This window comes from Mixophyes fleayi, chromosome 9, assembly GCF_038048845.1.
Source record: "Mixophyes fleayi isolate aMixFle1 chromosome 9, aMixFle1.hap1, whole genome shotgun sequence".
NCBI classification, from domain to species: domain Eukaryota; kingdom Metazoa; phylum Chordata; class Amphibia; order Anura; family Limnodynastidae; genus Mixophyes; species Mixophyes fleayi.
In genome coordinates this window covers 123,745,013-123,759,499 of record NC_134410.1, presented here as the reverse complement: position 1 = coordinate 123,759,499, position 14,487 = coordinate 123,745,013, and the positions used below count along the sequence as shown (strand labels likewise).

Below are 14,487 nucleotides of genomic sequence, written 5' to 3'. Positions count from 1 at the left end.
AACAGAGAAAAAACTTTATGGTATTGAGAAACAAAATAGATTACTTGAAAGGAATATATAAACGGAGACATTGCTTATTAAGATAAAATGCAAATGATCTCAATGCAAACCCACAAACTAACAAAAACGTATTTGTGGGTTTGCCTATTCTTAAACAAAGACAAATAAACAATTTTCTTTTAAGGGTCTAATATAAAGTTGGACGTATTTTCCGCTCCCCCCCCTGTCCACCTCTTCGATCGTAAGCAAACGGCCGCCAGCGCAAGATGCGTGATGCGTCTCAGTCTACATGTGGCCGCAAACGTATCTGGTGTTTTCTGATCATGGGCAGAAGTAAAAAAAAAAAGCACATTATACACTGGAAATGCAGCTGGCGTTCAACTCCGAGCAATTAAGTCTTTAAATCTTACCGAATTTGTTTTAAGAAAATGTTGATGTTAAAATTGACCTGTTTTAAAAATCGCTATTAAAAGTACCATTTAAAAAGAAAAAGAAAAAAGATTAATTTCATATGTTTAGAAAAAATAAAACATAAGATTCACGAAAATAACGCTATTATCGGTGAAGCTCAATATCTGATGATGCAAACCAAGTATTTAAGCCTAAGGCTGGGTACACACTACAAACAATTGATATCGTTAATGATTTTACCAATGACTGAAAGTCCCGATCAGCTGATCCCTGTGCACACACTATACACGTTTTACAGGATTTACCGTCAGATTTGTGCTCTTTATCTGTCATAACCATCGGCTGAAAAGATGGTGACTCTGCACACTGCATGGAGATCTATGGACACTGCCGGTCCTGAGTGCAGACACACTGCATAGAGATCTATGGACACTGCCGGTGCTGAGTGCAGACACACTGCATAGAGATCTATGGACACTGCCGGTCCTGAGTGCAGACACACTGCATAGAGATCTATGGACACTGCCGGTGCTGAGTGCAGACACACTGCATAGAGATCTATGGACACTGCCGGTCCTGAGTGCAGACACACTGCAGGATTGGAACGACATCGTTCTATCGTTGAACGAGGTTATTAGTCCGGTTTATAAATCAAATCAAACGATACGATGAGCTTTGTACACACTAATGCGATATCGGGCCGGACAGTCGTTCATCGTGTGATTGACCCGATAATCGGGTGAAAAACCTGTAATGTGTACCCAGCATTATTTACCCCAGCAAACACTTAGTGGCAGGAGCATGGTGGTATAATCAACCCACCTATTTCTCAACGCAACCTGCTTTAACAAGCTCTGCCCCATCTTGCGGAGCTTTTTAATGCAGCTTGCATTGAAAAATAGACGATAAATAGAGACAGGTGACTGGTGAAAGACGAAATTGGTGTTATATATAGAGGGCAGTTTAGGTTTGGTTTAAGCAGCGGTAAGGACTGGCAGTGTGCAGGTGAATTCGCTAGGAACTAGTGAGATAACCAAGGCAACATGCGCTGAATATTGGATAGCGTAAAACAAATAAGGACGTAGAAAGAATTGGCGTCACCGGTTCCTCTACATTCGACACTCTGGTATGCGGTGCCCAGTTGTTATACTCTCTCGTTTCCGAGCAGTTTTTTTCTTGTAGACCCGCGGCCTTCTCTGGGCTCGCAGTAGTAACCGTTCGTAGCAGACAACTACCGACCCAGCCAGGAGGCAGAGTAAGATGCTCATAACGAACAATGCCATGCCTATTAACAGAAAATATAAGTATTCGAAGAGAGTGAAGAAGTGTTGGCACTGGTCAAAAGACTCCCTCTCGATCTCCATGACCGGATACTGGTCCAGGTATTTTGGGACTCCACACAGGGTCCTCTCCTTCTCTGAAAGACAAATATTCTTTGACTGTTCAATGAAACATAGATTTTGAACACATTCGTCTATTAATCCTAGTGGGAGCAGCCATTTAGATTGTGAAAGCGGAGGTATAGGGAGATATCAGGCTTATGTTTTAATGAAACAGTGCCCCCCTGTGGACAAAATGTCAATGAAGTTGGTTTTGCCTAACAATAACCTTTGAGTTGACATGGTATTGTCTCCGCCAACCTATTCGCGGTGGAAACAGGCATATTGTGGGTTTTATCCATATTCACGAGTAAGAAGCCTATCCATTCACCAGGAACCAGTGACATGTGACTCAGGCAAAATAGAGCATTTTCAAGACCTTGGAGTAGAGGGCCTAAAAAGAATCTTTTAATGGAACAACTAGAAAATCTTGCTAAAGAGATCACAGATCTCTTCTAGAAGACCTTGCTCCACAGCTCGCACATCTTACACTGGAGTATGGAGGAGATCTTGCTCTAGTGTTCTTAGAAGATCTTACGCTAGAAGATATAGGAGATATTGCTATAGTATTCTTAGACTAGAGGGTGTAGGAGATCTTGCTATAGTATTCTTAGAAGATCTTACACTAAAGGATGTAGGAGATATTGCTCTAGTGTTCTTAGAAGATCTCACACTAAAGGATGTAGGAGATTTTGCTCTAGTGTTCTTAGAAGATCTCACACTAAAGGATGTAAGAGATCTTGCTATAGTATTCTTAGAAGATCTCACACTAAAGGATGTAGGAGATCTTGCTATAATATTCTTAGAAGATCTTACACAAGTGGGTGTAGGAGATCTTGCTCTAGTATTCTTAGTAGATCTTACACTAGAGGGTGTACGAGATCTGGCTATTGAATTCTTAGAAGACCTTACACTGGACCTTCTAGAAGACCTTGCTCTTCAGCTCACAGATCTTACACTAGAGGATGTAGAAGATCTTGCTATAGTATTCTTAGAAGATCTTACACTAGAGAATGTAGGAGATCTTACTACAGTATTCTTAGTAGATCTTACACTAGAGGGTGTAGGAGATCTTACTATAGTATTCTTAGAAGATGTTACACTAGAGGGTGTAGGAGATCTTACTATAGTATTCTTAGTAGATCTTACACTAGAGGGTGTAGGAGATCTTACTATAGTATTCTTAGTAGATCTTACACTAGAGAATGTAGGAGATCTTACTATAGTATTCTTAGTAGATCTTACACTAGAGGGAGTAGGAGATCTTGTTGTAAAGCAAACAAAAGATCTCACACTGGACCTTCTAGAAGACCTTGCTCTACAGCTCACAGATCTTACACTAGAGGATGTAGGAGATTTTGCTGTAGAATTCTTAGAAGATCTTACACTACAGGATGTAGAAGATCTTGCTATAGTGTTCTTAAAAGAGCTTGCACTAGAAGATGTAGGAGATCTTGCTCTAGTATTCTTAGTAGATCTTACACTAGAGGGTGTAGGAGATCTTGCTATAGTGTTCTTATAAGATCTTACACTAGAGGGAGTAGGATATCTTGTTGTAGAGCAAACAAAAGATCTCACACTGGACCTTCTAGAAGACCTTGCTCTACAGCTCACAGATCTTACACTAGAGGATGTAGGAGATTTTGCTGTAGAATTCTTAGAAGATCTTACACTACAGGATGTAGGAGATTGTGCTACAGTGTTAATAAAAGATTGTACACTAGAGGGTATAGGAGATATTGCTATAGTATTCTTAGAAGATCTTACACTAGAGGGTGTAGAAGATCTTGCTATAATATTCTTAGTAGATCTTACACTAGAGGATGTAGGAGATCTTGCTATTAAATTCTTAGTAGATCTTACACTAGAGGATGGAGAAGATCTTACTATAGTATTCTTAGTAGATCTTACACTAGAGGGCATAGGAGATCTTGTTGTAGAGCAAACAAAAGACCTCACACTGGACCTTCTAGAAGACCTTGCTCTACAGCTCACAGATCTTACACTAGAGGATGTAAGAGATCTTGCTGTAGAATTCTTAGAAGATCTTACACTACAGGATGTAGATCTTGCTATAGTGTTCTTAAAAGAGCTTGCACTAGAAGATGTAGGAGATCTTGCTCTTGTATTCTTAGTAGATCTTACACTAGAGGGTGGAGGAGATCTTGCTCTAGTATTCTTAGTAGATCTTACACTAGAGGGTGTAGGAGATCTTGCTATAGTGTTCTTATAAGATCTTACACTAGAGGGAGTAGGAGATCTTGTTGTAGAGCAAACAAAAGATCTCACACTGGACCTTCTAGAAGACCTTGCTCTATAGCTCACAGATCTTACACTAGAGGATGTAGGAGATTTTGCTGGCTGTAGAATTCTTAGAAGATCTTACACTACAGGATGTAGGAGATCGTGCTACAGTCTTAATAAAAGATTGTACACTAGAGGATGGAGGAGATCTTGCTCTAGTATTCTTAGTAGATCTTACACTAAAGGATGTAGGAGATCTTGCTGTAGAACTCATAGAAGATCTTAGAGTGGAGCATGTAGGAAACTATATAATGAAGCATTTAGAAAATATTGACCAAGTGCATCCAAAAAGATAAAGAAATCCTGATTATTGTACAACAAACCAACGTAGAATAGTTATATTATTGTGAAACTCATTCAATTCAAATGTTTTACTTTTATACTTCTGATAAAGGAGTTGTAAAGATAGACCCAAAGTTGTTATCATGTAGATCTATAAGTAATAGAATCTTACCATTAATTTTCTCAGCATTGTCAATCATCCAAGATAAAAGATACTGAATTTGACAAGTGCAAACCCAAGGGTTTCCGTCTAACCTCAGTTGCTCCAGAACTGGTAGTTTGTACAGAACGTCTACCCTCAAGCCAGGCAGGGCATTGTTGTGTAAATAAAGAATTCGAAGATTTATCAGATGATCTAAGACACCCCCAGGCAGCCTGACAATCCGGTTGTTGCCCAAATTTAAAGTTGTTAGCCTGGACAAGGGTCGGAAAACCTCAGGTTTTAAGGTGGTCAGCTGGTTGCTGCTTAGATCCAAGTAGCTGAGGTTCTGGAGGTGTTGGAAAGCCTGAGAGTCAATATTAGATATAATATTGTTTTGTAACTCCAGATGTTTAAGGCGTGGGTACTTGTGGAAGGATAGTGTCTTCAGAGCTGTGACCTTATTGTAGGCCAATAGCATAGTATGAGTGTCGTCATCCATACCTTCTGGAACAAAATACAGACCTTTCCCATAACAGACCAAGAGTCCTTCATGACAACTACAGACATCAGGGCAAGATAAGATCTGGAGGCCGCTCAAACTTATCAGTATCCAATATATGAAGAGCTTGACAAAACCCTTCGAATCTTGATGATATATATATTCCATCCCATCTGCCATCGATGTTCAACTGGGACGATATATTAAAACTCTCCAAAACCAATGAATAAACTTGAAAGTTTGACCTCCAGCATCTCCTAGCCACGTCCAGATCAACACGACTTTCTTCACAGTTAGCAAAGTTTTAGAGAACCACCTTATAAGTTTGCTATAGTGAATTAAAGTGGAGAAATTTCTATACCAGCCTTAATTTCTTAGGCAAACGACAGGTCACATGAGCTGTGCAAATATTAACAGAGATTAATCAAGGGTTATGCGGTTGGTGTAGTTCTTCATTGTTCTGGTATTGACAGAGGAACGAGACATAACTCCACCCAGCAGGATAGAGAAAAACAGATAAAAACAAATTCTGGCTATGCACAGAAAGGACACACTGTAAGAGATTAGGGAGCTGGATATAATGTTGTTTGCACTGAGGGTGAAACATCTAAAGTTTCCTCATCTTTCAGACCGGATATAACAATCTGTTCAGGATAAATGTGACACATTAAAGGGACATTAAACTGAGAACAGAGATTGTCTCCTTTGTATTAAGTATATAACCCCTCTCCCTGGTTAGCACAATAAGGGTCCAGTCTGATCATTAAGTAAAAAATCAAAAGGCACACACACCATCTATATATAATATTTATTGTGATCTGTAGAGTCATATAAATGTTACAAGTTGCAGAAACAAATGTAAAGAAATATTTGTGGGGTTACAGTAACTGCGTAAGCACAACAAGGGGCAAAACCATGGCTAAGCTGTTTTTTGCCTATTACTATATTTCTGCAATATCTTAATTAAAAGAATATTTATCCCAATATGCTACCTAAAAATCTTAAATTCACTTGGGTAGACTACAAGATAAAAAAGTTATTTTCAGGGTAACAGTGACCAACGTTGTAAATTTTTTTAAAAATTGGTCTGAACATTAAGTGCCCAATTTATGTACGGATGTACGGCCAAATATCTCTGCGCATGCGCCAGAACGGGACTTAACGCCAGTGAACGCGAGTGCATGCGATGTCCGACCGCAAATGGCGCTTACAACTGGCTACGATTTGAAGGGCGGAACAGCGGAGGGAGGGAGAGAACAGGCGTAGGCCATGCACCGTAAGGGTCTACTGAGGTCGAGCGTATGCACCCCGTATCGCTAGAGCGTACTTATACCCAGATTCAAATGGAAACGTTTCTTGAGATCCTCATCTACTTGAAAACGGGCGTATACGTTATGTGCATTTTTTTTCCTTTTGAAAATGAATCAGGCCCTATGACTCTGAAGCCCTATACATTTTGCTTGGATAGACAAAGAAATTAAAACAAGTTTGAAACCAACATATTGCAAATACAGCGAAATCGGTTAGGGGTATAAAGCGCCCAGGGGACTGATTTATTAAGGATCTTAACTTAAGAAACTTCTTATTTCTGTCTCCTGGACAAAACCATGTTACAATGCAAGGGGTGCAAATTAGTATTCTGTTTTGCACATAAGTTAAATACTGACTGTTTTTTCATGTAGTACACAAACACACAAATACATGACAGCTTATTTGTACACTGAAATATAAAGTTGATATTTGTGTGCTACATTAAAAAAACAGTTAGTATTTAACTTATGTGCAAAACAGAAAACTAATTTGCACCCCTTGCATTGTTACATGGTTTTGTCCAGGAGACTGAAATAAGAAGTTTCTTAAGTTAAGATCCTTAATGAATCAGGCCCCAGGTGTCTCAGTATCCAGGGACGAGAAACGTGCTGTGAAATAATCCTTTTGGAACCAGGCCTGGGAGTTTGCGGCCAAGAAATGCTGGTAAATATATCAACGCTGGCGTCTCGCACTTTGGTTCCCTGGAGAATTTAGTACATGTAAATACAGCCTGTTATTTGTAGGGTCGAGACCTGGATTTACTATATAAATATGTTTCTGTGAAAAGAACTAACAACTTTTCAAAATGTTTTTTTTTTTAGTGTCGTGCAAACATTGACTCGTCAGTGTTGCAGACTTAGCGAGTCCGTCGGCCAATGTAATCAACTCCCGAATCACACTCCGTAATAATAATACAGATGTATGATAGTAGAGATGCTCACTGACCCCCGTGAGCTGATTTTGGTTTGGATCTGGATTAGCTTCGTGTTTTGGTTTTGGCAAAAACGCCCTCGTGTGTTTTGGTTTTGGATTTTTTAGCAAAAATCCTAAAATATGCTAAAATCACATATTTTTGCTCTTTTTTGGTTCCTACATTATTATTAACCTCAATAACACTAATTTCAAGTCATTTGCAGTCAATTTAGACCACCTCACAGATCACAATATTATTTTCATACACTTTCGGACAAATACTGCAGCGACCTGGCTGGATGGTAAGCGACAGAGCAATGACACAAACACACGGCAGTTCCTACCACATCTAGGATACATTGGCACACACAGCAGTGGCAGAAAAGATAAATGTTGCAAGATGGAATTGTCCTTGGGCCCTCTCTCTCTCTCCCTCCCACCGTTATGTTGAAATCCAAAAATTGCGAGATCCGACGACGTAACGATGACATTTTGCCTCGTTTTCAGCTCGGTACTCGGATCCCCTAAGTTCGGGTGTGTTCGGTTCTCGAGGTACTGAGCCTGAGCATCTCTATTTCCTAGCAACACCATTAATTCAGAAATTACTGATCCCTTCAGTGTATGGTTCCTTGTTTCTGACCCTTTTTTCTGAAATACATTATATGCCTTTATTATAGTTCCAAGATGTATGTCAACTCTTCTTTCATGTAACGGAGAAATGTAGTCATATGAATGAGAGGGTTAGTACCATGTGTTTATTAAATGTGGACAAAAAATGTTTAAATAGCATAGTACCTTCGTCAGGCGTCAAACATGACACATGGACTCCGTTCCAAAACATGTTTTTGTCCATATTCAATAAACACTGAGCACCTACCCTCTTAATGGCCTCTGTGCTGTATCTTCCTTCTAATTCCGTTACAGTATTACACGAACATTCAAAAGGTCACTTACGGGCATGGAAATAGCACAGAGCTTTTCTGTTTGCGCAAAAGCCCCTAATTACCGCCATAACGCAGGGATAGGTACATGGTCACATCCCAGCGTGTGGAACATCTCAGGATGGCGATGACAGAAGAGAGTGGATAAATAAATTGCTTAGGTTAAAGCATGCTTTGGATGGCTAATATTTAAAAATATTTATTTGGTGTATTTATGTATTTTAATCTATACTTTTACAAAATTGTTTGCTCAATTTTTATTATTTTTTTTTAGACCACTTAAATGACCACTTCCTGCAGAATTAAACCTTATTCCTGTACTGGGAATGCGCTTGCCAACTGAATCCACACTAGGGGCTAGATTTACTATGCTGCGGGTTTGAAAAAGTGGGGATGTTGCCTATAGCAACCAATCAGATTCTAGCTTTCATTTATTTAGTATCTTCTACAAAATGATAGCTAGAATCTGATTGGTTGCTATAGGCAACATCCCCACTTTTGCAAACCCGCAGCTTAGTAAATCAAGCCCTTAGTGCGAATCCATCCAAATCTTTCCATCTGCTGGTACAAACCTTTGCCTCTCTCTCCCTCAGTAGCCATCCGGACCCACCAATTCCTGGGCTTCCCAAAAGTCTAGATGCTCTTCCACAAATATAGACGCATGCGCTGTGGATTTGCACTTACTGTTACCAAGATCAGGACACTCATCTCACGGCGTACTCTGTGCTGCTGTGAGCATTCTGATGATCTGATTGGCTACAAGTTGTTCTATACCCACCCACTACACCACTGAGGAGATCCGGATGAGCTGGCGATGAAGGTTGGGTACAACAAGGTCCTCAGTATATTCCTTAAATGTAAGATATTATGGAAAGCCGAGGTCTCAACCAAATAATTTAAAACTTTATTTAACTAAATTCTACTCATTGTTACATTGTTGATTACTGTCCTTGGTCCAAAAATGTATAATAGTTTGTTAAAAATGCTCATTTTCCCCACTGAAGAAGTCTAAAGCAATCTGACTTATTTATTGTAATAATAACTGACTAATAATTTAAACAAATGAGTATATTGAATAAGACGGAATCCTGGGGAAAAAAACGGGCAACTTCATCTCTGAAACATTTCGGTTTCTGACCATTTTGCCCCAGAGTAGTATTTTTGATGCTTCAGTGCGCCCTGGGGAAGGTCGACGTCTTGCCGTTGAGTCTTCAAGGCTCTTTGAAGCTACAAAGGATATTTTTGGAAGCGCTCTGCGGCTCCACGTCTGTGTCTGAAGAGTTGGCGAGAAACTGTTGAGCTTTAAATTCCATCATTGACACAAGAGCCACTTCCTCTGTTTTTAGGACCCCGGCTCCGGTGGCTGCGGAATCAGGAGGCGGGAAGAAAAAAAACCCATGATCATTCGTGAGCGCAAAGTAGAGATGGAGAGGTATCGTCAACCTACATTAGGACCCTTTACATTAACTGGAAGGCTTACCTAGTATCATGACATAATTATAGCACCAATGTACTCATGGCAACCAGCAGGGATTAGTCCAGTGCAAAATAAACCAATAAAATCTAACGTGTGATTGGTTTACTCAATTTTCCCCTTTCTCTAATTCTACCCAATTACCTACTATACCTCACCATCAATTACTATACCCTCTACACTACAACTTTATGTCACAAATATACCCCATGACCAATTTCTATAACTAAGCATACCCAAATATAGTAGCGAAAGACCCCATCGCTATAGATAATATAATTGCACTTCAAGGTCGTAATATTAAATTGTATTAATATTGTATCATGAAAAATGTAAAGATCGCTCATTGTAATATTTGGCCCAAATGACTGCATTTTAATGCACCTTCCTTGTAAACCAGTGTATATAATGTAATATATACATTATATTATTATATTTTCCATTAGTCCCTACTCACTTGCTCATTCAGATTCTGCCCGTCAGCGGCCTCATTACCATACTGACGCTCCACAGATCCGCCTGTTGAGGCGTGTCTATGCCACAGCTGTCAGTCATGCACTGATTAAGCTCCGCCTGTTCGTATAGTAGACGGCCCACGCAGTACCTCCCCTACAACCCCTCTACCAATCACCAGCAAGCTCTCTCCTTCCTCTACTTACTACAGATGAGAATCGGGCTCACGAAGGAAAGAGTGCGCTGGTGATTGGCGTGTAAGAGGGAGTGACGGTCTTGGAGGTGTGGGTTAGAGTTTGGATAATTTTAACATAGTTGGTGGAATTGCCCCTGACTATCCCATTTTTTGGCTCAAAAGAAGGTTAAAGAAGCTTCTGAAAAAATTCTGGTATTCCCGGTTCCATCCGGTCCGAGTTTTTGGTTGAAAAAAAAAAGTGGGTGTAGCCAGGGTATGATTGACAGCTCTGATATCGACCTGCCTCCATAGGTGCTTATAGATTGTCGGGATGCTAACGAGGTCACTGACAGGTAGAGTATAATGAACACATATTCTGTCTGACCACTCACCCGGACATACGGGGACACATTTACTGCAGTTGTCGGTCAGTTTCTGTCGCAGGCAAAGTAGGACACAATCCATCACGGGAACATTACACACTGGAACAGAAATTGTATTAAATATTGGGAGATAATGTGGATGGGTAATATAAAGACCAGCAAATATTATCATTTAACTCGTTAATAGCGATGATAGGAAAGAGGGGTCTCCCGGTCTTATTTACTAACAGTCGTGAAGCTGTGGACCAATAAGGATCTGCCACCTTGTAGTTTATGTCACCACCTCAATGGGATGGGTGTATGGTGGGTACCAACATGAGCAGGGCCAGATTAAGGGCCACACGTGCCTGGGGCTGAAAATTATAAGGGGCCTATTGTGAGAAGTGCCGTCCCACCGGAGGTGTGGTCAGTGATGTGTGGGTGTGGCCAGCGGTGTTTGGGTGTGGCCAGTGGTGTGTGGGTGTAGCCAGAAGTCTGAGGGCATGGCCAGCATCATGGAGGGCGTAGCTTGCACTTCCCTCCCACCACCTACATCTCCTCCCATCCCCCCTTATATAAAGAGTGCACCACTAACTGGATCACACATCATGTATGTAACATGAAGGTGGAAATACGTCCCAGCTGTCCCTCATGTTGGGACAAGCTCCTGGCTGGTCAGGACAGTCCCCTAAAATCAGGTCTATCCTGATGGAATCGGGACAGGTGAGAGGTAAAGGTATGTTATGTTATTGACCATTAAACATATAAACAATGGCTGATTATTCTTAAATCCCAGAGACCTGACACAAGGCTCTCAAGTAGTCTGGAAGCAAATGGCAGGAGAGTAAAAAAACGATAGTTGGAGACACAGGGAGAGTTGTGAGATAGTTTATTGGGGGTAGATGTAACATTATAGCTGGATATACCACACAGGAGTTATATGGAACTTACAACTTGGCACCTAAGACTGGAGGAATACATCTGAGTAACATTGTTGATGTGGAACCCACCTACCTACAATAAGGACTTTAGTTGGACTTCCCCCTTAAGGACACATTGGTCTTATTCCTTCATGATAACTCAATGTTTTTAATCCACATTTTATATATGATCTGTTTCAACTGTTGTATAAAGTGATAGATACATTTACTGATACATGTGACTGATATATTATAGTGGGTATATACCTTGTGCTCTATAGACTGCGTATTATTGGATTGTCTATTGATCCTATTAGCAGCAGAGACACTTACACACGGCATCAATTATCCTCCACTCACACAATGACATAACCGTAACTCATCAGAGTTATCTATATATGAGGATATCTCCTGCAAATATGTCTTTGATCCCCTTCTGGGTCCTCATGATCGTATAAGACAGGATCCTTCATGACACATAAGCTGCATCATGTGACTTAGATGTTTTACAGCTATTTCAGGCCATGTCATTATATACTTGTTACCGGATGGGCTTCACCATCCAATTGTAGGGAAAAGGAGGGACGTTCTTCTTGTACAGTTTATCTGGTTTCCTTCTCACCATCAGTAACTGACTATTACTGACCACTCCTACCGGTGTCACCCCGGCACCAGACACTCGCCGACTGCGAATGCCAACTGCGCAATAGTTGTAGAAGAATTCGGCTGCCACTACTGGGCTCCTTCTCGGCGTCCAGAACTGCGTACTTCTGGCTTGTATAGCTGCTGCAGCGCCTCTTTGCTGTGGGCTGGCTGGTACTTCCTGACCGCTTACTATGGATCAGGACTGCTGGGTAGCGGGCAGAGCGTTGACACAGAGATACTGGGTTCAACAGAGGACAGTCGTGGAGTGGATTAGAGTGTAAGCTCTTATCTGTTGGCCACAGGATACAGCAGGTAATAGTCACATGTAGAATCTTCAAGCAGTGATGGTTTATTGCTCAAGAGTCCTGACAAGGACTTTTACACACCAGTTTGAGGTACTGGTGATCATCCAGAAGCTACAGATGGAATGATACATTACATGGTCAAACAGATCTCCTTTTATACAGATTCTGACACAAATCCTGGCAGGGAGTAAACCAGTGCCCTTTACCTATCAGGCACCGAAACGTCTGATATTTTACATCAGATAGTTACCTCTTACCTGGCATAATACATTAGAAATACATTTCCTATACAAAAACACAACAAAATATAATTAAAATCAGTACATTTGCAATAATATACAGCGGTGCACTGCACCATAATTAAAATATCTACAATAAGATGTTTCTTCGTGATCCAGCCACACTCTTAAAATAATTTTTGTTAGAATAACTTTTGAAATGTTCTCTAATAAAATTATCTGAACCCAGTCTCCCCAAACCTTCCCCTTCTTCCGTCCTCCAGTTTTAAACAAACAAACAAACAAAACAAAGGAGAAACACTATCTAACTTAGAGCTAAAAAAGTTAATGGTGGCTATAATAGAAAGGTGTCAGAACACACAGTACATCACAGCTTGCTGCGTATGTGCAGACCCGTCAGACTGCCCATGCTGACTCCTGTCCACCGCCGAAAGTGCCTATAATGGGCATGTGAGAACCAGAACTGGACCATGGAGCAATGGAAGAAGGTGGTCTGCTCTGATGAATCAAGTTTTCTTTTACATCATGTGGACATCCGGGTGCGTGTGCATCATTTACCTGGGGAAGAGGTGGCACCAGGATGCACTATGGGAAGAAGGCAGCCGGCGGAGACAGTGTGAGGATCTGGACAATGTTCTGCTTGGAAAACCTTGGATCCTGGCATTCATGTGGATGTTACTTTGGAGTCATTAAGTTATGAGGAAAGGTTAGCCAGTTTAGGCATGTTTACTTTAGAAAAGAGGCGTCTAAGGGGAGATATGATTACTATGTACAAATACATTAGGGGTCAATACGGAGTGCTTTCATGGGAACTTTTTACCCCAAGGACCAAACACAGGACACGTGGTCATCCCCTAAGGTTAGAGGAGAGGAAATTTCACAACCAGCAAAGGAAGGGGTTCTTTACAGTAAGGGCAGTCAAGATATGGAATTCATTGCCAGGGAAGGTTGTGATGACAGATTCAATAGATATGTTTAAGAAAGGGTTAGACAAATTTTTAGCGGAAAGGTGTATCCAGGGATACGACCGTTAATTTAAAATAAAGGATAGTAGTGGATATAGGGTAAAAATTGGATTGCAATATTGAGTCTGGGGGGATTTTCAAAATTGAAACAGATTGGCGGTTGCCTACTCTGGATTAATTTCAAATATAAGTGCAGGATCGCAGGAGATCCAAAATAGGTTGAACTTGATGGACTGGTGTCTTTTTTCAACCTCATCAACTATGTTACTATGTTTATGTAAGTACCACCTAGCTATACGTTACAGCAGACCAAGTACACCCCTTCATGGCAGCGGTATTCCCTGATGGCAGTGGCCTCTTTCAGCAGGATAATGCACCCTGCCACACTGCAATAATTGTTCAGGAATGGTGTGAGGAACATGACAAAGAGTTCAAGGTGTTGAATTTGTCTGTCGCTGTACCTGTCCCATATAATTGGGGCACCCTTCTTCTCCATATCTAACTCAGTGAACTGTGCCTGGGACAGTCATATCTCTGCTGGCGATTAGAGAGCTACCAGCTGAGTAGCAGACAGAAGTAAGATAACTCTGCCCAGGTTTGAATACACAGACTGTAGTAGAGGCTCTGGTTTGATTTTGCAGGTAAACTTCCTTTTAATATCTTGGATGTTGCACTAGTCTCTGATGACATTGAGAAGCTGGGCTCATTGATGGCACTGAGAAAAGTCTCTGCACTAACACAACAAACCAGCTAGTTTAGTGGACTAGT

General features: G+C 40.9%; 2 protein-coding genes across 2 annotated transcripts in view; both read right to left on the bottom strand.

Annotated features, from left to right (window-relative positions):
* Nucleotides 1–1,520: 1,520 nt before the first annotated feature.
* On the bottom strand, nt 1,521–5,197 carry LOC142101886 (leucine-rich repeat-containing protein 52-like). Its single transcript, XM_075186316.1, has 2 exons — nt 4,549–5,197; nt 1,521–1,828 (listed from the first exon to the last, which is right to left on the bottom strand). The coding sequence occupies exons 1-2, from the start codon at nt 5,195–5,197 to the stop codon at nt 1,521–1,523; spliced, it is 957 nt and encodes a 318-aa protein (XP_075042417.1).
* Nucleotides 5,198–9,109: 3,912 nt separating this feature from the next.
* LOC142101885 (uncharacterized) overlaps nt 9,110–14,487 on the bottom strand; it is a 61,246-nt gene continuing 55,868 nt past the window's right edge. Inside the window, exons 38-39 of the mRNA XM_075186314.1 lie at nt 10,676–10,765; nt 9,110–9,544 (exon numbers count right to left, since the gene is read on the bottom strand). Coding sequence (XP_075042415.1) covers nt 9,393–9,544; nt 10,676–10,765 — 242 coding nt within the window. The 3' untranslated portion in view covers nt 9,110–9,392. The remainder of the gene's footprint in view (nt 9,545–10,675; nt 10,766–14,487) is intronic.